The following is a 24,247-nucleotide window of genomic DNA, read 5'->3' as shown; positions in this document are numbered from 1 at the left end:
AATTAATACATATTTATAAAGTATTTTACGAATGTTAGAAGTTTTATTATAAGGCTATTTCTAGAGATATGTCGTTGTTAAATTTTTTTTAGAAATAGTGTCGAAATTTTTTGTTACTGGTATTTTCGTTATTGAGCAACTACAACGAACTAAAAGTAGAAACGATGCATTTTAAAAACACATCTGGTTTTTTTTTGCATGGTAATTTTTTTAATGCATATTTTCTCATTTTTTGTACATACTTCAGAATTTTTGACTTTTTCAAGATTCCTAGTGCATATTCTGCAGTATTTAATGCATATTTTGGGATTTTAAGTTCCCCTTTTTATCATTTTAAGTGCACATTTTGGCACTTTAAGTGCACATTTTAGCTTTTTAAGTGCACATTTTTGTAGTTTTAAGTGCATATTTTTGCATTTTTCAGTGCATATTTTTGCATTTTTCAGTGCATATTTTTGCATTTTTCAGTGCATATTTTTGTATTTTTCAGTGCATATTTTTAGAGCATATTTTGCCACTTTTTTAGTGCATATAATCCGGGCTCTAGTAATGAGTAAAGATCAAATACATGCAGTATTAGAACTACTTGTTTCTACAAAAAAAAGTCCCACTATTAATGAATTATACTGCATTGTTAAACTCATCTATTGTTCAAATAAACAGCATTCCAGTTAAGAAATATAAAATATAATTTCACTGCTGTTAAAATTGTAGATAATTATACTGAAAATATTGCATTATGACCTTTAAACTTGCTGTTATAAAAGTTGGAATATCTATTAATGATGGCTATAATAAGAATTATATTGTGACCAGGCCCGTAGCTAGAAACTTGGGGAGACCAAAGTGATAGAACAATATGTTTGTCCATCTTTTTCCCTTTTTTGGTCATTTTCTCACATTTTGGGGAGACCAGTTTAAGTTGGTCGCCATGGCCTTGATTGTGACTATTCCAGGATCCCTTGAAAGAGAATGATAATTTTTATGTGCATTTTCATATTATCAGAATATTGTTTGTGTACATTTTTTTTCTACTCGCTGCTTGGTGTTTTGATATTTTGAGAATTTTTTAATTTATATTTTTCTACCAAATGTTTTATCGTCTCTATGTAAGTGCATCTTCTGCGATGCCGACAGTTTCCAAAAAGTATCCCCTATTTACACGAAAGAAAGTGTAAAGATTTCAATAAAGTGATTAAATTTGTACTTATGTCATGTTATTATGAGTCATATTCATATGTTTGTTCAAAGGTAAAGATATATTCATGTTATATAGAGCGATATATTATTAGGGGTTTAAGAAATCTTAAATCAAAGGCAGATTTAATTGATTGATGAGATACAATATAACTTTCTTAAGCATACCGATTTCAATGCTGGTATTTAAGGAATCAATTTAAATTCATGTGGTACTTGAATATGTCTAAATTTCCATTGTTTTATGATCAGATCCTATAATTTTTTTTATTCACAGCCTTCCAAATTTCCAGATTTATTTCTGAACATTAAAACGGTGTGGCTATCAAGTTTTTTGACAGTAAACTGCATATAAAGAAATTTCAGTGTAATAGAGAATAATTATATGCATTATTCACCTACCTTCTGAATAAGAATTTAAATTTTTTCATTTAATAAACAGTATATAAAAGTATCTGCTTCAAATAAAAGTTTTATTGTAATAAATTAATGCACCATCTGTCTTAGAATGTACAATATAAATCACATTCTGTAATAAATTGGTGTGAATTTCTTTCAATGAAATTTTGTGGCCACAATTTCTATATGAATCTAGGTTTGTATTATGTATATAGGTTTTTATATTACATATTCTATAGCAGAGTATTTCTCAACTGCCAGTGATAAAGTTTCTATACAAAAATAAGCCATAATTCTGAAGAAATGGACTTCACTCTCTATGGAGTTAAAATGCATTACTTTTATTTGGAATTCTATAGAATTTATAAGAATCTATAGAACAGTTTCTTTAGAAAAATGGGTCATAATTCTAAAGAGGTCTAAAAGACATTTTTTTTTGTTTCTATAGGAATCTATAAAAGTTTTTATGGAAAACAGGTCATATTTATAAAGAATTCTATAGGGCTTTTCTATAGATTTCTATAGGGGTTTTCTATAGAAACCTCTATAGAGCTTTCATAAGAATCTATAGAACAGTTTCTTTAGAAAACCGGACCATAATTCTAAAGAATTCTATAGAGACTTTTCTGTAAATGTTTTTATAGAATTCTATAGAACTTTTTGGTTAGGGTAACAATGGCACAGCTTTCTACAGAGGAATATGGAAAAGACAGTCATTTGAATAAGTTCCTCTAGGAATATCTTTTTTTTTTCAAAGAAAGTGAAAATAAAATACAGGTAGCTTAGCCCCAAAATGTTTTGGGTCTGTTTTGATTGAATGAATAAAATTATCTTATCTTAAATACATGATAGTGTAGCATTTAATGATTATTTACCTGAGAACAGAAAAGACCACATCGAGGACATGAATGATGATGTGTCATTCGCCATAGATGCATTTCACACAGTACTATGTAACGATGTCGAACAGATGGTCTCACAAGACGAGAAGATGCAACTTCATTACAACACCCAACAAACTGCAAAAAAAATAAAGAAATGAGACTTGACTATATTAATGCCATGAGATTTGAAAAAGAGTTATTATAACCAGGCGTGGGTCCAGGGTGATGCATTGGGGGCGATTTTTTACAGTGAAGGTTTCGATCAGTGAGGCCCAACCTAGTGTTCGCAGATGCGAAACATTCTAAAAACAAAAAAATTAATATTTTTTTAAAAATTCGTTAAAATTAATAGAATTGGATTGGATTTTGGGTTTAATGGCCCAAGGGCCAATAAGGCCAAAATGCGCCAAAACAAATGATTAATTATACAAATACAACACCACAACAGGCAAACTGCCCAACGAGGTGGTTGACTTAAGAACATCATGGATCCCCGAGCCATTTTTTTGGAGGCCCTACCTACTACTGCTACACCACACAAATTTATATTAATAGTATCAAGTGCAATTGTACACACAAATAAATGAAAACTCTGAGGATGAAAAGAAATCAGAATATCAAAAGCATACGAAGAATTATTTTATAATGTTCCCAGAATTCCACTTCCTTGTCTTCTTGATAAAAATTAAGACTCACAGTTACCCAGACAAAACAATATACACAAATAAAAATACATCCATATGTATTCGATAAATATTTTTTCCAGCTTTTCATCTCAAAGTAGGTAGATACTTTCTTTATTAATATAACTTTTTGATCCCAGTGAAAGCATTAAATGTTTCTCTTTGTAATATTTTAAAAACAATCAGAGGCAAAATAGTATGAATAAAATAAGGATCTCGGTTAACCAGAGGGAAACCAATTCTGAGCTATCTCGGTTACCTGAAACCTAGTTTAATTGAAATAATCCTTGAATACTTGTGGAAAAAAAATTAATCCAAACCCAGACACACAAAAACCAAAACCAGTGATAGTGACACACAGTGATAGTCCCTTACCCACAACGAGTTACACTGCACTTGCGAAAAATGCATGTGACCGCTCAAACTTTAAATGGCCACATGCATGCAAACTTTAAAATTACACATGTGCCCTTAGGCACTGGGGGCGTAACGGCCAAATTGCATGGAATCCTTTTATAGAACCTAGGCTATATTTGATGGGGATATAACTGACCCTCCTCCGGCTATGACTCCTTTTTTTCTCTTTAAGCCTTATCACGAGAAGAAAGCTTAAGGTCACACTTCCTAGGGTACATAATTTCAGGAAAAGGAAATTTGAGGGAAAAAAATTAAGTATTAATAAAGAAAAAAAAGGCAATCAGAATTATGTTTGCTTGAAGGCTCTTGCTTGGAAGGGGGTGATGGCCCCATCACCTATTGTTTGAAGGCTCTTGGGGGGGGGGGTGATAGCTGTCATCGCCCATGTCTGGATCCACCACTGATTACAACATCAAGTTTGTCTGATTAACATTTGGAAAACATTATGGACAAAATATGATGTCAATATTTAAAAAAGTACACAAGTCAGGAATTAATTTTTCCAGTCATTTCAGAATCTAAAAATATCCTCATTTTTCATACAAAATCTAAATATTCTCATCATTACAAAATTAAAGAATTGAAACTTACTTTATCATCTATGGCATCTACAGCTTGACAAAAATACTGTGTTGACCTGTTATCAGTCAATTCTAAGCACGAATCAGTACAAGTACATGTTGATATGGGTGACTGCTTTGAATTATACTATAAAAAGTAAACACAAAGAGAATTTAAAAATATTGTTAAATTTTAGGCAAATATATAGTGTCCCACAATTGACTGATGGTTTCAAAATAGGATAGCAAGAAAACGGTGATAGATATTTAAGTCATTCTTGCAAAATATAAATGTGTGAATTCAGGAATTTCAGTTGTAAGGGAAACTCATTCATGTTGTAAGGGGATGTATAGTTATTTAAAAAAAATTAACTTTTTATACGGGCACCCTGTGACCAAAAATCTAAAGAAAGTTAGGGAAAAAGAAACAAAAACTAACAGACAACACTTCTTTTCTGGAGATAGTTTATCACAGCCTGGCGTTCTTTTTAATAAATAAAAGAAAATTCAAATTTCGCAGATGGAACAAAAACTTGACATCTATATATATAAAATTGATTTTCTGTGTGTATATGTTCTCTGCATAAATCTTTGCCAAATTTTGTATGTTCCCTAACAGGTCCTAACTTACCCCAAACAATGGTTTGTCACTTTTAACCGCTTCGCTCACAAGCGATTGGCAAGAAATTCAGATGATCTGTTTGACGAATTGGCAATAAATACAATACAGGTTCTGATAACCTTGTTCTAACATAATAGCATGTTAGAAAAAGGAGGGGGAAAAAGTAAGAAAAAAAATCAAATGAAAGGTAAACGTATATTACTATACTCTCTCTCTCATTTGAAATACTGATAAGAGATAATAGATATGAAGTATATTTCTCTTCACCCATCCCTACCTGTTTCGTTCCCCTCTTATGTACATGTATATAGTAGAACCTATTTAACCTTAGAATAGAAGCTTTTTACCTCCTCATCATGGAGATGAAAAGAACTTTTTTTCATAGGGTTGCTACAAAGTTTCACGGTGGTGGGGAGAAAGGAAAGAAAACAGACTTTTTTGAATTTATCCCACTGGTGTTTGGATGCAATATTACATCCTTGATGGTAAAGTGGTTAATGCCAGATACAAAAATTTTTCGGCTAATTTTTTTCAAGATTTGGGGGAAAAAATGGGGAGGGGGAAAGAAGCTTTGTTGCAAGGTTGGCATGTATGAGGACAATACCTTTATCTGAAACCGACTATAGCTCAGGCCTACCGCAATGAAGTGATTTTCTGCCTTTTACTGAGAACAATACCAGCTATAGTAGAGCAACTATAGCTAGTGTTGGTCTGTACCCGGCTTTACAGATTGCTTTCCGTGCACAGACAAAACAGATAGACGCAAAAATAGTGTTAAAATATTCACGGAAGCCCTTTGGGGGACGGAATTCACATATTCCTTATAGAAGATTTCCCAATTTAGAAGTTCTGATATTAAATGCTTGAAATTCTGATATAAAATGTTCTTTGCTCATTGCCATGCTCTGGCATCTGCCTTGATCGTGAGATTGTCACCGAATTCCTTTCAATTCAGCCCAAATATTCTGTCGCAACATCCTTATTAATGGCGAACGATAAGTCAAATAGATCACCGACCCTTCTATAGTCTAAGTTTGCATTTTCTCGATCTCTCTTACATGCATATACAAATTTATTGTTATGCTAAAGATCGTTAAAAGGGAAGCGATTTCAAAGAAATAAAAATTAGTAAAATACAGCTAGAAACTCCAAGACCCGAATTTTTTACCAGAAAAGAAAAACAAAACACACATATTTGAAGAAAAGAATGATTTCCGTAGCATAGGTGAAGGACTCTCCAAATAAATTTTGCGAGGGAGATGAGCCCCTCTCCCAATATTTTTCTGAAAAAAACAATGCAATGTACCTTCCTCCTCCTGCGTACACGTTTGGAGTTCCATATATATGGGACGACCAGTAATTTTCAGCTCCTCTAATGTTTCTTCATGTCTGCGCCTGTGTTCTGTAGTAGAGAGTACTTTCCGTATCTCCTTATTTGAGTGCGGTTGTCCCCGTAGCAGTTAATAACTATGCAATTGTGCAATCTTGTTAAATTCAGTGATTAAATGAATTTTAGTTGTTGATGAAATAAATACAGTAGAATAGTAATTATCTGGGATAGTGGTGGTGAGAGAGAGAAGACCAAATATAACCAAAAGCTATGGCTAAATTGCCAAAATTACAACATAGTAAAGCATAAAAAACTGATTACAAAATATTTATGAATTGTACCTGCCACAAATAAAATATATCCAGCTTTTGAGTTTGTTATATTTATGTCGAACCATTACAATTTAAATCAAGAAAAACATGTGACATAAAAAATTTATTCACACACAAGGTTTACAACTAGAAACAAAAATTTGCTATATCGCCCGGGGCCAGTGTCCATTTTGGCACACCCTTCTTGTAATTTGGAACAAAAAAAGAGCACTCAGCACCCTTCCCGATCCAGCGCCAAGGCATCAGACTCTCCTGCCCTCCCTTAGTTGTGGGCCCTGTTCACGCAGCAACAGAAGATGAACTTCACTGAAGGAAGACTGAAATAGTCATTCAGTTTCCTTTTTCTTTTTCCCTGCTGCTCATTTTTTTATTATTGAAAACTAGTTATGCAAAACAAGTTTCTTTCACAAGAGAGTGTCATCTTGAGACAATCTGAATTAATGTGTTTTTCAAATGCCAGGCCATAGCTCAATATTGACATTAGTCACGAGGCCACAAGACCATCATTTGAATGCTCATTTTATTATTCACATATTTTTCACCCAATTTCATTATACAGTGAAAATCCTGTAAAACGATATCTCTACAATGATAATCACCTATAAAAGAATATTACCCATTGGTCCCAATCAGGGTCACAACTTAGGGGGGGGAGGGGGGGGGCAGGCGGGTCTGGTGTCCTGGGCGCTGGACCAGAATGGAAGCTGAATTCACTCTTTAACTGCTTCTACATGCAAAGAGAGCCAAAGTTTAGACACTTATTAAATTCACTTTCAAGTTAAAAAGAAACCGAATTATTAAATAATAAGGTTATCAGGTACTTCTCTCTCTAAAAATATCAGTCGAACATTTGAATACCAAAAACAATGCTGTAATTCATAATAATAAGTTTGTGAAAAGAGTGAAATTCGTGTTTAGAGACAATGAAGAATTTTCGCAATTGGTCATAATATGCCAATTCACCACTAATGATGTCATCACAGTTAAGTATTTAAGCTCTCTCTGCGATAGTATCAGTTATTTGAGATGCCGCTAGCTACAACGAACATTTCTGAAAAGCAAACAGAATATAAAAGCTAAAATCTGAAGGTTAGCCTGTTTCGGAAATTGCAGTTCTTTCACAACGTTCTAAAATGTCTATCTACAGAATATTATCTGGTAAGGTGGTATATACAGTATAGTGCCCGGCACCGATCAGGAAGGCCACACATTACAGAAAAAAGAGATAGTGGGGCAGTGGTAAGATGCTCATCTTCCACTATGAAGGTTACAGTCAAGACACACGGGTTTGAATCCGGGTAAAGACATCAGAAACAAGTTCTTTACCTACCGAGCCTGGGGCAACTACCGATGGATGGCGACTTTGTTCTCCACCCAACTCCACAGGTTGGAAATTGCCGTATGGCGATGCTGGAGTTGGCGTGCGGTAAAGTAGATAAAAGAGATGACAGAAGAATTCAAAGACTAGCATCTATGCGAACAATGTCTGCAATGCAATTTAGAATCTCATCTGGACTCTCAGTGTGAATGAATACAATTCATATACAGGTACGGTAGTATTATGAAAAAACTAGCTTTTGGACTAGGGTTCAACTTGAGCACAAAGATTACAATAAGCTCGCAAGTGTGTGCCATATCGTATTTGCAGCGATGAGAAGTGTAATCTGGATGAGTCAGATAGATGAGGGTAATATTTGCACGGTTTCTACAAGACACCACAGACTAATTGTAGCCATAGACGAAATTCACTGATGGTTTCGGCTGCATTCTCCTGCAATGGCAGGCAAGGCCATAGCGGGAGGGGGATTTGGGGGGTCCACCCTCCCTCCTGAAATGTGAGAAAATGACCGGAAAAAGATGGTCAAATCTATTGTTCTACCACTTTGGTTCCCCCCAAACAAAATTTCTGGGGGGGGGGCCCTGATGGCAGGTATCAGTAGCCTCTTTTACAGGTCAAAATACTCGGCATTACATACAGACACTACAGCATGACCTATTACTATCTGGTGAACCTCTGGCTGGTCTCCAGTAGGAGTTTCAGCAAGATAATGCAGGCAGGTCGTGCAAAAGTCTAGTTTTATTTTCAGCAAATTTTGACTCGATAAACGAAGATGATAGGACCGTATCCAGAAATTAATTTTGCAACGGGGAACAACTGGAATTTAAAGGGGGAGGGGCGATCAGTGATAGAATAATAGATTTAACCTTGTTATTCCGTGTGTATCAGTGATGTTCTAAGGTTTCAGGGGGGGCGGATTCCCCCATTGACCCCCCCCCCCCCCCTCCGGCCTTGTTAAGAGTAAAAATTTTGCTACATGATCACAACTGAACTAATGGTTCTTCGCTTTCGTTCACACCCGTAGTGCGGGATAATGCGTAATCTTCAGCAAACAGAACAAACTTTAACCTCCGAGAGTTTTGTGAAAACCATTTCCACATCGTGCACTGCCTCAAGATCATCTACGAAGCCACTATTTGTCGAAGAGATTGTGACCTTGGGGAACACCACATTCAAGAAGTAATGGGAGAACATGTATAGGAATTGACCATAAATGAACTGATGGATCTCCATTGCGTGCAATAGCAAGAGCTTATGTATGGAATCTCGTCTGAGGGAGAGCGACATGGGCGGAGATATGGGGGCAATGGCATTGCCCCCCCCCCCCCAGCGTCAAAAGTGGAGTGAGCAGATCTAATGTATATGTGTATATATGAATTGACATCATCATCATCCTGCTCCCCCCAGCAATAATGGCCTTGCCCCCCCCCCAGACTTCCAAGTCTATCTCCGCCTATGGAGAGCGAGAAGAATGAATCCCTCATTTCAAATGAGATTAGAGAGAGATGTATATAATGTGGGAAAGCTGTCCAAAATTTTGTAAAAAAGAAGCACCTAAGTAAAGCTGTAGCAATGTGCGAACAATGAATTTGGAAAACGAAAACAGTAAACTTTCTCATTCCCGCGAAAGGAGGCAAAAGCAAGTGCCACTTCATTGGTTTCTTTTAAGTCGCACAAAAAAAAAGACATTGTGGTGAACCAGCAGTGAGTGGCGACTGTGCGGTCATGTCAGGGGTGCAAGAGTTGCGCCAAACTGCGCCGAAACGGTTCTCTTGCTACATGGTGCGCCAAGGCGCCGAATCCGTGCGCATTTGCGCCAATTCTTGTTTGTGGTTCGCGGAGGTACCGCTAATGCACTGTAGTACGTCAAATACCCTTAATTAAGCAAAAATTCGCATGAAAATGTTGTTCACGGGACGCGTTCTTTCCGAGACACGGAAAAAGATACGGGGGGGGGGGAATTTTCACTTCCCACCATCTACCACAATCGCGTTATCTCGTGACCTTGGAAAGTAGTTATACTACCTTGAAGTATAAAGTCCTGTACTGTTATTGGTATAACTGGCGGGCTATCAAAGTCCCTGAATAAATATGCCGAATTTTCCGATTTCGGAGACCGTTTTTTCTCCTGCTGGTTATAGGTTATATACTGAAAATAACGGTAATTTCGCGGCTGCCAACCTGCGTTCTAAGACGGCATGCATCGAAAAGAGGATTGGTTTACTCGTTTAAATTACCGAAATTTTTCGGAGATCGTTGGGAAAAAATAGAATCTGTAAAAACTCCATCTAAAATATTCATAGTTTTGTCATCTAGCCACTATGCGGTCATGTGGTTATCGTCGGCGGTTGCCGATCGTAACAATTTCACATCGCGAAAATCCGGATTTGGCGAACGGGGCCGGCTTGAGGGAAAAAAATCTCTACCCATGCAGAACCTTTTTTTTTGGCGCTACTGACCACGTTTTTTTTGATCGACAAACCTTTTTCACCCTTTCAACTCCATTTGGCACCCCTCCTTGAGCGGCGCCCAATATGGCCGCACGGTCCGCCACTGCATTGGTGGGGGAGGGGCATGCTCTTAACAATAGTCAGAGGAAGGAGTTTGTATTGGGAGCATGCTCATTTTACATAACTTCTGTGAGATACCTAATATATATTAATGTCCTACTTTTCCAAAACATGTTGTTAGGAGAATGAAATATTTGCACCCTTTCTTGTTTTTCGCACTCCCTCTCGTGCATTGCTGGGATGGTACATTACTCCCTCACGTATTGCTGGGATGTTGTTTAACATTGTATCACCAACAGAAGTATTGATTATGTGTGATGAATGGGTTGCACTACAATCCAAACAATTACAAGAAGTGAAATCAGTTCAGAGAATAGATAGATATTGGGCAGACATATTCAAACTTTGAAAGCTGCCCAAAGTTCAAAATTTTGCCAGTTTTGGTGAAGACTTTTTTATCTTCAGCACATGGTAACACAGACAGTGAAAAAGAGTTCATTGTTAACAAATAAATAAAAGTCTGTTCGGACATTGAAAAATCTGTCCATGCAATGCTTTAATGTTTAATGGAATAAGACATACAAAATCTTATGTTCAAGGGCATAAAAAATTGGAAAAAAATATTCATTGAGATGCTGTACTTCTGAAAGTGAATCGTGATTTGTAATCTATTAACATGCTATTAGGTTGAGAAATTCTTTAAGTAAATAAGGTATTTATATTTTTCTCATTTTTTGCATTTTGCTTTTTTTAATTTTTAATTTGCTAAATTTAATAATTCCTTTAAATTCTGTGAGAAGCCAATTTTTTTTTTTTTCACGGAAACTCTTATTATATTCTGCACACACTTTTTTTGCTATATCAGGAGGAATAAGATTTTGGTGTTCAAGCAGCAGAAATTCTTGCTGCCTAGGTTTTCAGTATGCATGTTGAAAAGAGTAATAATTTGTATTTGTCATTTCAGTAATACACGTTTTATTAATGACAGATAAGATAATTCAGAAAAAATTTAAATGGCTTTTAATTTGTGAATGGAATTTATTTAGAATTATTTGTTTCAACCATTTGTGGCAAAACTTTTCACATTTCACAGAAAAATTACTCCTTATATTGCAGATATAGTTCGTGTTTAGTTCTGCTCCATTTTCAAAATTTCTGCTCCAAAAATGAAATTTGCTACTCCGAAATGGATGAGGGGCACTTGCACCCCTGTCATGTGGGCATCGTGCTAGACCAACACCATCTATAGCAGAAGCTCGTGACGTCACTGAAGGTGGTCATCTCACCTATAGCCATTGGATATAGCACGCTGACCGCATGCACCATCTTTACCCTTTTCTTTGCTGTATATCCAATAGCTATAGGTGAGATGACCTTCAATGACGTCACGAGCTTGGTGCGTCATGAAGAAAGCATTGGGGGGGGGGGGGGCCTGAAAGTTGTTGGTCGTACCGTATATACGGAACACAAGCGTGTACACAGGAGAGGGAAGGGGCATTGTATTGTTTTTCAGAAATTATTGGGGAGGGGGGCTGAGCCTGCGTCATTACCAAATTTATTGGGGGGGGGGGGCCTTAAATGTCCTCATCCCCTAAATTCCCGTGCCTATGACACCAGGGGTATGTACTGTTAAGTAGATAACGAGTCCAAAACAACAGTCCTCCTTTCTTTCGTCATTTAGAGTACGTAAATATACAAAACTATTGTACGTTTGCTTTATGGCGTTATAGTATTATTTATTATGGTGTTGCATTATTGATTACTGAAATTTTTATCAGTCATTTTTAGGTGAATGAATAACTGTGAACGAATAATCCCAATTTAAATTTTATCCTATTGGGAAGTTTGATTCAATATACGAGGAATTCGGATTACGAGCACATTCACGAAACGAATTATACTCGTAAACCGAAGTTTCACTGTACTTAATTGTTTAGCAACTGTTGTTTTAGGCAAATCGATAACTAATGCATCTGCTAGTTTTATTGGTCAGGGCCATCTTAAGAGCATTATGGGCCCCCCGGGCCAAGTGATTTTCCTGAGGACCTTTACCTAACAAATTTTCGAAAATTTCAGCCGGTTCTAATTCCTGTGAGGCCCCTCTTTCCTTGGGGTGCCCGGGTGGGCCTATCTATTAAGATGACACTGATTTTGGTGTGTTTAGCCAATGCCATCTACAGGGGTTTTTAGCGCTGCATTTTGTGATCTTAAAACCGAAAAAAATACAAATACTATACTAAATAAGCTATATACGACTCATTTGTACGACATTTGGCTTTGGTTGCAATTCATTCCCCTATACATTTCAATGTTACAAATGCTTCATTTATACATCACGCAAACTTTAATAACAAGACGTTTTCATTTTGATTCGCACACCAAATTTAAAGAAAATGTCATTTCTGTCAATAGAATTTTAATTTTTTTGTGTAGGTTGCCTAAACACGTCACTGAAATAATTTTTTGTGGATATTGTGACCGCAAAAGTTGTAAATTTTGGTGTGATTATCAAAAACTGAGATGAATAAGCATTCAGCAGAGTGATGCTCACTTTAAAAATGATCCGTCTATTTGTCTCTTTTTGAGAATTTTGGAAACGCGGCACGTTCTAAAGAAAATAATTTTAATTTTTTAAAAGGCGACCCATGTGATGTTGGTTTAGAGTTTTTCCTCCCTATGACTGTGCTTCGTTTCCCAGCATTATTTTTGAAGAATTGGTACAACCACATGTACAATATCAGTTCGCTTTTTTGTTCACAATAGAATTTCTTTCGATTATTGTATGTTGCTAGCTGGCTGTTTCTTAACGAGGAGAAAGCAAAACAAAGCCACCCTTCTCCGGAACGTAAAATGATAATTTCGACAAGAATTCTTGACCTATGAGAAAAATGGACCTTGTGAAGGAATTGAATATTCAGAGTCATTTTCGAAGAATGTTAGACAAAAGTTTAATAAACATAAATCTATAAATGAAACCTACTTACTGCTTGTGGCAAATTTTCGAGAAAAAAAGAGTTTAATATTTTTTTGATGACAAGAAAAATTTTGGAGTCCTCACGATTAAAATAAAGATGATATAGTACCATCTACATTTTTTTTTGTTTTTTTTTTTAGAAATCTAACACATTTTTATGATTTTTCCTTCAAGTATTCTTTATACTCTACTCAGATAATTTTTAAGCAGAATCTTAAAATAAAATAACATTGAAATTTCGAGAATTTTTGGCATTTATACGACATTTTGACGCGGCTTCTTGAGAGAACGTCGTATAAAAGAGGTTCCACTGTATTTTTCCATCACTTGTTCACGTAATATATTTGTGGTACATTATACAATTTGATGGAATTTCAGTGATGTAATTAGTAATATAATCAAGTAGTGATCATCACTTTATTTGAAAAATAGTCATACGCCCATTATGGCATGCGGCCACCTGGTGGTATATGTAATTCATGAGCTATTAGTTGATTGCTGCCGTCCATGTACGGAGCCTTTGAACATATACACTGAAGAGCCAAAAAAACTGGTACACCTGCCTAATATCGCGTAGGGCCCCCGCGAGCGCGCAGAAGTGCCACAACACGACGTTGCATGGACTCGACTAATGTCTGAAGTAGCGCTGGAGGTAATTGACACCATGAATCCTGCAGGGCTGTCCATAAATCTGTAGGAATAAGAGGGGAGTGCAGATCTCTTCTGAACAGCACGTTGCAAGGCATCCCAGATATGTTCAATAATGTTCATGTCTGGGGATTTAGGTGGCCAGAGCTGAAGTGTCTGAAGAGTGTTCCTAGAGCCACTTTGTAGCAATTCTGGACGTGTGGGGTGTCACATTGTCTTGCTGAAATTGTCCAAGTCCGGAATGCACAATGGACATGAATGGGTGCAGGTGATCAGACAGGATGCTTACGTACCTGTCACCTGTCAGAATCGTATCTAGACGTATCAGGGGTCCCATATCACGCCAACTGCACACGCCCCATACCATCACAGAGCCTCCACCAGCTTGAACAGTCCCCTGTTGACATGTAGGGTCCATGGATTCATGAGGTTGTCTCCACACCCGTACACGTCCATCAGCTCGAAGCAATTGGAACCGAGACTCGTCAGACCAGGCAACGTGTTTCCAGTCCTCAACAGTCCAATGTCGTTGTCAGGCCCAGGCGAGGCGTAAAGCTTTGTGTCGTGCAGTCATCAAGGGTACACGAGTGGGTCTTCGGCTCTGAAAGCCCATATCGATGATGTTTCGCACGCTGACACTTGTTGATGGCCCAGCATTGAAATCTGCAGCAATTTGCGGAAGGGTTGCATGTCTGTCACGTTTAATGATTCTCGTCAGTCGTCATTGGTCCCGTTCTCGCATGATCTTTTTCCTACCGCAGCGATGTCGTAGATTTAATTTTTTACCGGATTCCCGATATTCACGGTACACTCGTGAAATGGTCGTACGTGAAAATCCAAATTTGGCTGTACAAATTTGGCAATCCATGGCTGTACCAGTTTTTTTGGCTCTTCAGTTTATATATGCTCCAAGGTTGAAACATTCTATCTGCTTCCATAACTTAGATGGTAGAGCACTCGTCCGGCAAGCGAGAGACCGGGGTTCATGTCCCCGTGGGGGCAGTGATGAATTTTCCTCCTTTTTAATATTAATTTCCACAAATAACCAATCTTTCAGTGAATCTTGTATTAGGATTTTGATCGCACATGGCGAATAATTTTGGGGAACTACTAAGGGCGATTCAAAAATAATCATCAGGTTTTAAAAAAGTATAACTTGAAATATATAAATTGTACCGCTTAATAGTAAACGGTTAATGAAGAAGCAGAGGACAAATATATATTTATTCCCACACATTCAATATTCTAAAAGTTTATTGTGTTTTGGAATATGCGATTATTCTATATATTTTATAATATATTTTCATCGCTTGTTTCAGTGCAACGAATGTACCGAAGAAAATATGCACAGTCGCCATCCCATCAGACGAGCCTTTAAGAAAGGCAGTTTCCCAAATTTTTTGTTCCATCTCCCCCTTCATTCCGAAAATTTTCTCTTATCACCCCAACTCAAGTGAACCCATAGGATCCCATGTTAAATCTGTAGCTCCCATCGCCCCCTAGACCATTCTATTGCCCACCGGGGGCGATATTGGGAAACACTGCTTTAAGCCTTTAAGGCCTCTTGATCTTTTATTGTTTGTGCCTTTTTCCTTTGGGATTTCATTAAAGATACTGTGTGCTTGCTTTCACAGCCAGCTAATTTGAATGAGCTCAATAACCGAATTACCACAGATTTTATAAACATACATGACAGACTACTGACATGCTGTATGCAGTGAGTTTAGCAGATAATCCTAGCAATCTTGTTTAAAGTTGGAACGACTTCTGCGTTTATTCACCACTGGTTTGTTAGATACCGATTCGGAAGTTTTAGTGTATATTCTGAATTGGCTGATGTTCCCAATTGGGAATATGCTTCCGATTCATTAAAAAACAAGAACCATATATTTTCATTCCATAGAAAGCGCTTTGCTACTTCCCCCCCCCCAATATTAGCTTTCATCGCTTATTAATTCTTCTGAAGTCACCTATTTTCAAAGAAAGAAATATTTTTTTTGTTTTTATCATTAAAATATTCTTTCTTGTACCGATGAATAAGCATACCGACTGACTGAGAGTTGAACGCATAGGAGTGATCAAGTGAGTAGTGTATTTAGAGCGGTGATGTGTGTGTGTGTGCAATCGGGTTAACCATACTCCCGCTACAGAGCATCACCACCTAGAGATAGAAGGCCTTCGCACTCTGCTTGTGACGTCAAGTAAGTAGTCCATTTTCCCTCAGAATATTCAGGGAAAAAAAATGATGGGGTTCAGAATTGGCGATTTGTATTCCCCACATCCAATCAATATGCAGTATTTGTGAGTCAATCAGGTATATTCTATGCCAAAATAAGAAGAAACGAAATAGGATGGTGTTTCAAAATGTGGCAAACTTGGCTTTATGGCAAACACTGCAGGGGCCTTCTATCTCTAGGTGGTGATGTACAGAGTCGCCGGCAATATGTCAGACTTACACGTTATGTCATGGAATCATGTTATGATCAGTGCCTCATCATTACGTCATGTTACATCAGTGCCTCATCATTACGTCATGTTACATCAGTGCCTCATCATTACGTCATGTTACATCAGTGCCTCATAAATGTCTGAAGAACAGAGATGATACGGAGTACCCAGAGGGATACTGGAGCCAGAGGGGGCAAAAGGTGCAATTCCCCCTCTGATAGGAGCATCTGTAGTTGCGCTTCTGTTCCAAAAGCTGCATACTGAAGAAATTATGTTTATTTACACATGTTCCTCTTGCCTTCGTGCTAAGAGAAACAAAAAAAAGTCATATCTAGACAGAGAGAACTGGTACTTATCCACTTTCTCATTGCTGTGATAACTAACTAGAACAGATGATGCTGTCCATCATTTCAAAATTACGTTTGAACAATAACATCGTTTACTGGCTATAAGTTGATGCTCAATGTGAAATGACATGGAAAAGTTCTCACGAGTTGTTTTTCAAAGTTGTTACGAATATTTTTTATGAATGAGAAATGTCAGAATGGTCCCCAGAAAATAAATTTGCAAAATTTATCCTTGATTGCCTTCTGTCCCAGGAGAGTCAGAATTGTTTGGAACTTGTGGGTGCTCATCTTGATCTTTGTGTGGGAAATTTTTATTTCTGAATCAATTCCGTGGGTGCTCAGACCTCTGTCTTGAATTACTGTGGGACGGTAACCCCGGCTCAGACGGCACTATTCTCTCCGTATGCATAAACTTTTCTTGTCCTCCCCCAAATATTTGCCACTATATCCGTAATGCCCATGAAAATATTGGGTTCGAGCCCCTCCCAATATTTCAACAATTTTACACTTACGCTTCCTTCAAGTTCAACTGAGCACCATTGAGAACCCTTATAACGTATTACTCTTCATGTTCGATTTCTAATCCAATCAGAAATCGATCGCAATCTATAAGCACTTTAAAAACAATTTTCTTTGAACACTCACTAGTGAGAATCCCACTTATTTTCATGTGGTGCCTAATTGGCACAATGTTTTGCAAAATGAATCACGATTTAACACATAATTTTGATAATTGCAAATTGCCATAAATTTTTTCTTGTTCTTACAATGTATTCTCATTCTTCATTTTTTCTTACAGTGCAATTTTCGAAAACCTTCACTATTTGCGAATTCAAGCGCTTGACTTCTGTAAAGCAGTGTATATAAATTCATTCTCCAATCGTAAAGCCTGGAGATCCGAAATTCTGTCACAAGCGTTGACATTATTTCCAATAATGTTATGACTCATGAGAGGTAAAAAGTAGACGAGATCTAAGAAGTATTTCGTATTTCAAAATTTTGCTTACAATGAACTCTGTTTTTATCACTGGTTTCTGCCTTGCTTCATTTTCAGATTTCACGGCGAAATTCTCTAGGATGCCTGTCATAAGGAAAAGAAATGTAACTTGACATTAAAAACTAAACAAAAAATGAAGATTTAAACAGTGATTTCAGTGAACATATTAACACATTATGGATGAAACTGCTTCTTATGAATGGGATGTATTTAGAGATATCCCATTTTGCACAGCATAATTAAATTTACTGAAGAAACAAGATTGTCTTCGGTGAAGTATTGTGTTTCCTACTTTTTGAGACTGAGAAAAGAGCAAAATTAAGACATATGGGGAAGAGAAAAAACTTGTTCCCCCCCCCCCCCCGGTAGGGTTGTATAAACAACCAATTATCCAATTGGTTGCATCAGCTCGAATGTAACCAATACGCTTATTGGTTGTATTTTTCAAGTTTTATAAAAGAACATTCATCAAACTTTTATAGTGTAATACCGGCCTAAGGATTCGCAGATAAAAAAATTTTTTGAAGATTTATTTGAGCCTAAATCTGATTTCATCTGTATACAGTATTCAATTGTCAATATGTTTAAAAAAATTATAGAAGAAAATATTTCTTGGTCAAATATACGATTAAATTTAATTTTTCCCATCATTATAACTGAGATACAATATGCCTACAATGGTTTCAATTTTTTCCCCAAGAAATAATCTTAGGAGAGTTTGTAAGCATAATTGTACTGAATCAAGGATGATTGAAAAAAATCTCTGCTCATGGTTACCTTGCAGTAAAAGAGTTACCTCGAATCTGGTGCAGGGCATCTAGCCTCGTTTTATTGGATCCCGTTTTTGTGAAAATGATCTATAATTTAGTGAATAGTAAGTAATTATGTGGAAGTGAAACAATGCAGTCAACTTCATACAAAAGAAATGAAATTTCAGATTCGAAATTCTGTGAAGGATCCGGAAAACGAACCCAAATTTGTGCTGGACACACCCCTGAGTAAGATATTTCTTGCAAGTTAAGCGCAAGTTTGTAGGATTAGTTTAAGTAGATATAAAATTATTTCATGCACAAAAAATTTCGTAATTGAATCAGATCAAAATAAGATACTTTTTTTAACTGCTGACAAGTTCTTCAGGCACGCAAAACAAAAGTTTTATCAATGCACATTTTCTTACACAATTTTTGACATTCTTTCCTGCTGTTGAAATTCACGCAAATGTACTTTAGTTTCAAATTGAATGGCAATTTAAGAACATAATTACAATAGCAACCTGAAATAAACAATATTGCTCAATAGCAAGATGATTACCAAGAAGTTGACAAGATATAGTATATTTGCTGCAATAGTAGATTTATCATTCTGCTAAATACAGAAAATCATGAGAATAGGTTTTTTTTTTCAATATTAGGTGAATTGAGTGTCCATGCAAAAATTTAATTGCTCTTTAGCAACTGAAGAAACAAGCAAAAAGGAGCCACAAGAATGCAACTAAATGTAAAAATCATAACACAGAAGGATTTGTTTGATTAAAAAAAATAAATAAATAAAAAGACAAAATATACATGCCAGGCATCGAACACACATGAAAAAGGGATGGGAGCATTCTTCCTCTAGTCTCTTTTCACCTTAAGTTTCAACACATTCCTACATGCATCTATATTATTTGCATGCTCTAGCTCAAGTAGCATACAGACTGTCTTTTACCTGAAGTTTGAAGTGGTGTTTGAGGAGGATCACCCTTGACTTTCCTGCATGAGGACATAGAGTTAAGCGACAGAATGCCAACATCTGTATCAATGATGTCATCTGTGAATCTTCTTTTCATACGTTGGCGGGATTTTACACTAGTCGCAATTGTTGATAAAGGTATACTCTTAGAAGCATCTGAAAATTTTCCACAATAAAATCCCTCTTGATAAATTAGAATTACATACAAGCTACTGGAATGCAAAATTATTCCACCACAATTAGAATAAGGAAACATTTATTTGTACAAAAGATGAATCTCTCCTAAATAGTGTAAATGGGAAAATTCCAGTCAGTTTTTTACAGGGTTGACGACCACTACTTAATTGCTGTAAATCAGGGTCGAAGACTGAAGAAAATGGAATTGGAACCAACAGAGAGACTAGTTACGAAACCTAATGAATGTAATAGAATGAAATGCAATACAAGTCGAGTTCATCTTCAGTTCTGAGCAGTCGTCATCTATAGGACAATAGGAAAATTGCAATACTATTTTGAATACATAAAATAATTTTTAGAATTCATCTACTAATTTTGCTTATATTTTTACGACTTCACGATATCAAAAACATGCAATTGAAGTTATTTATTTTCACTTACAAAGATGACAGCGAATAGTACTAGTGGATAGCACGATAAAAGACAGGAGGATAAGTTTCTTGCTGACGAATTGGTTCAAAAAGTTTTGTTTTTGTTCAAGGAACGCATATCCACAATCAGAATGCCAACATCTGTATTAATCAGGCGCGGATCCAGGGATGAAGGACGACCAACTGTGTAGGTTCATAGGATCGTCATGTACACTGGTGTAAGAAATTAAGAGAATTTGCAGACTTGGTCGATTATCTCTAGAACTACTGTACCGATTTTAATGAAATTTTATATATCATACATTGATACAATATAAAACAAATAACCATTCAATAATTGTAATACACACGCATGATCGTGAGTAACACTCATTGGAGTCGGAAGGTATGAAACAGCGGTTGCAGAATAAACAAAAAAATGGGTTAATAGGGAGTATGGTCCCCTCTTACAGATATACAGGTCTCGCAGCGTGATTTCATACTTTAAATAAGGCAGTTTATCATTTCCTGTGGCAATTGGTCCCACTCGTTCAGCAACGCTGTTTTCATTCCCCTGGATGGCTCCCGGAGGGGGGTTGTGAGTTGCAATTGCCCTCCCCAGAGCATCCCAGACATGATCTATAGGGTTAAGGTCTGAAGATCTGGCTGGCCAATCCATCCGGCGAATATACTCGCTCTCTAGAAAATCGTCGAGCAGAAGAGCTCTATGTGGAATCGCGTTATCGTCCATTAAAATGAACTCAGGTCCAACTGCACCCCTGAAAAGGTGGCTGGAAAGGAACATAGGGCTCCAAGACCTCATCACTATACCTCACACCAGTCACAGTGCCTCTTTCAAAGATATGGAGAGGTGTGCGGCCATCCAACATGATGCCTGCCCAGACCATTAAACCTCCTCCGCCATAATGGTCGATTTCGCGGACATTGGAGGGTAGGTAGCGGGTCCCTGGTTATCTCCATATGAACGTACGGCGAGAATCGGTGCTTAGGCTGAACCGGGACTCATCAGTGAAGAGAACGGTCGCCCATTGATCCATACTCCAATCTCTATGCTCTCTGCACCATGATAAACGGATTCTCCTGTCCGTAGAAGTGAGCGGGACGCAAACAGCAGATCTTCTTGAAAACAACCCTCTCTCATGAAGTCTTTTGGAAACAGTCACCCTTGATACACGGGTTCCTGTGGCTGCATACAGGTCACGAGAGAGCTGAGAAACTGTAGCACTCCTGTTATGCCTCGCTATAATCGACAAATGGCGATCTTCTCTGGCCGTCGTGGCTCTTGGACAACCTTGCCCAGGTTTTCTCTCGATGAATCCGGTATCCTGGAACTGTTTCATAAGTTACACACGCCGCTGGGCGTTAAATTGAACTCTCTACAAATCTGGACTTGAGATTGGTCTGCTTCTAGCCTCCCCACAATTCGCCACCTCATTCCATCATCTAAACGTTGGTGGTTACTCATTTTTACTGTTACAATTTGAAATGAACCGATTGCTGCAAAATAACACCAAGAAATTCGCCGACGTGTGCTAGTGAACGAAATGCGTCTTAACTTACGCGCGCTTATAAAGCCTGTTTCTCTACTGGCTCCGCCTACACACACGTGTACGCTTACGTATTTGACATACAAGATTTGCATTTTTGTCTAGAAGTAGTGGTTTTACATTCAGTTCAGTTCTTTTCATGAAATTCGATAAAATATGCAAATTCTCTTAATTTATTTCACCAGTGTATTTTAAGGGACAGACCATTTTTTCCATATTATCCGGTTCTTGAAGAGTGATAGCCTTCATCACCCTCCTACTACTAAACTATACATGCACCTCGTCCATATTCCTCCGCGAAACTTCAAACGAATTGGTATATGTTGGAATGTGCGTGTCCTCCCCGTTGTGAATCTCGTTTCTGCTTAATGCTTGTTATAGTGCTGCCATCCGCTACCTATTTTTCGAACTATGAGAGTTAAGTGTTAAGATTGAAGATTTACCATTTTTTGTATCTCATCCCCGTTTTCTTTGTATCAGAGCTGCTACGGAACCTACGACGAAACATTCTTTCCGACAAAAGTTCTGCGAGCTCGACCATGCACTATGCAAATGAAGCCGGTTCCAGGGCCGCCATGCTGAACCACTCAAAAATCTGTTTTTAGTTCACAGCGTGGAGTGGTTTTAACGGAAAACATGTTTTTGCGCGTTTGGGCATCGAGTAGAGCGGCGGTTATGATAAAGATCGATTACAATTTCAAAAAAATAATTAAAATAGTAAAACACCGCAAGAAACTCAGACTTGGTTTTTTTTAACCGATTCCCGTAGCTCCGTTGTTTATTGCGGCCGTCCGTAGAAACTACGAACAACCTGCGGCAGTTGGCAACTCTGCATATGCCTATAAAAATATCAAAAACTTACATAACTGTCATTTACGTTAGATCGATAAAGATGGTAGTCATTACGTAAGACTTGCTCGCGTAATAGTCTGTGAGCTTCTTTTCTTATGCGCACTTTCAAGTTTTATGTGTAAGTAGTAAAAAATATGAGTGCCGCCCAAAGAATCACTTAATAATCCTTTTGTGTTATTTTATTTGTTGCGATCATAATATCAAATAATTTTTAAACACTGGTATCTCACGAGTTATTAATTTTTGTACCCTACAAACGTAAAATACTGTATTCGAAGTCACAAAACGGGGTTATAACATATATAGATACAGAATTGACTATTGGAGAGAGCTAGACGGCTTCTTCTCAACCCAAGATAAAGGAATAAGAAACATTTTCTGGATATTATGCTGAAGTTAATTCGGAAAGAAAAGTCATCTCGTCTCTCCGTAGCCATCTATATCTCTCTACACCGTTCCACCTAGGGGCCATTTAATGAAGTTAAGAGAGGCTACTAAAGTCTCTACTTCAGCGCCTCATGCCACAGTGAGCGAAATAAGGAAGGCAAGGTCGTGCCTCTAGTGGTGCGCAAACTTTTTGAAAAGCGACCTCTTATTGACCGAAAATATTATCAGCGACCCCTACATACGCTGCCCATATGTTCCGCGACCCCACATAGGCTGACCATATGACCAAGGACATTCCGATTTTTTCGCCAGTAAACGTCCTGTCCCGGAAGCCCTTTTGGGAACGCTTGTTAATTTAATTTACGACTTTCAAAAAGAGATAGTTTTTTTAAAATAATATATAATATTTACTTTGTGTTTTGATGTACTTAATGCCCCTTATGCAAGATGGACGTGTAGCGAGGTGTATGGTTTTTGATTTCCGTATAAAGGGTGATCAAGAATCATCCGATTTTAAAATGATTCTACACCCAAAATCGACCATTAAAAAATTGTTCATAAATCGTAGACACATTTCCCCGTATATTCACATTACTTATCATTCTATTGTGTTTTTAATTTTTAAGAAATATTATATACAATTTTGAAATCGGGTGATGCTCCCACGTTCTTTGTTTTGCAAGGACATTGCACATTCGTGATTCTGGCATGACGGAGCCGATATATTGATTATTGTACAAGTAGGATTTGATAAAGTCACATTCTTTGATACATGGTAATTAACTCAGCTGAATAAGAAGGCATTCTTTAATTGACATTTTTAAATAAAAATGAATTTCTTATTTGGGAGTTTATATTTTAAAGAATCTCTCGCGACCCCCGAGTTCATTGGCGCGATCCACGATTTGGGCACCACTGATGTAGATGATAGCATGCTTCCCTGGTATGCAAGAGAGCCTGGGTTCGCGTCCCGGCGGAGACAAGATGACTTTTCTTGATAGGACTACACGGGCTGATGGCTCTGAAATGTAGTTCCCAGTCGTGAATAATTTTTGACGGTTTGATTCTGTTCACTGTCTTTTACCGTTCTCTTTGTTTGTGTTGACCGATAGCCAACATTTTACAAATCTTGTACAGTAAATACTAGCCGAAAATTATGACACTAAAATTTTTTTCATGAAAAAACTGCGCGTGCTAAAAATGGAAAAAAAATTAAAGGTTTGAAGTGTTGGTGTCTTTTTCAAAGTGAAAATTTATTTTAAAAAAATATCATCAAAAGATTATTTATCATTATTTAAAGTCTTAAAATTTTCAGGCTATTAGTGACAGTGGTGGTCCTAGGATTTACAATTCATCACGCAACTTTTATTCATGGAGCCCCTAAACTGATTATTGACAAAATTATAATTTTGTTCCTATCGCGAAGTGCATCTCT

At 37.2% G+C, this 24,247-nt stretch overlaps 1 protein-coding gene across 4 annotated transcripts in view; it reads right to left on the bottom strand.

Annotated features, from left to right (window-relative positions):
• The window catches only part of LOC149065461 (histone-lysine N-methyltransferase EHMT2-like), a 178,833-nt gene that overhangs the window by 115,840 nt on the left and 38,746 nt on the right, over positions 1–24,247 (bottom strand). For 3 of the 4 annotated variants that reach the window (XM_089254034.1, XM_089254036.1, XM_089254035.1), the window contains exons 3-6: positions 19,395–19,574; positions 17,698–17,771; positions 4,172–4,288; positions 2,472–2,615 (exon numbers count right to left, since the gene is read on the bottom strand). In XM_089254034.1, the coding sequence (XP_089110160.1) occupies positions 2,472–2,615; positions 4,172–4,288; positions 17,698–17,771; positions 19,395–19,574 (515 nt within the window). The remainder of the gene's footprint in view (positions 1–2,471; positions 2,616–4,171; positions 4,289–17,697; positions 17,772–19,394; positions 19,575–24,247) is intronic. The other variant, XM_089254037.1, reaches the window with a different exon arrangement.

Source organism: Pholcus phalangioides, unplaced genomic scaffold, assembly GCF_987345545.1.
Source record: "Pholcus phalangioides strain wild (caught in Gottingen) unplaced genomic scaffold, Ppha-v1.0 ptg000039l_1, whole genome shotgun sequence".
Taxonomy (NCBI): domain Eukaryota; kingdom Metazoa; phylum Arthropoda; class Arachnida; order Araneae; family Pholcidae; genus Pholcus; species Pholcus phalangioides.
This window is presented reverse-complemented; position numbering and strand designations above follow the sequence as displayed.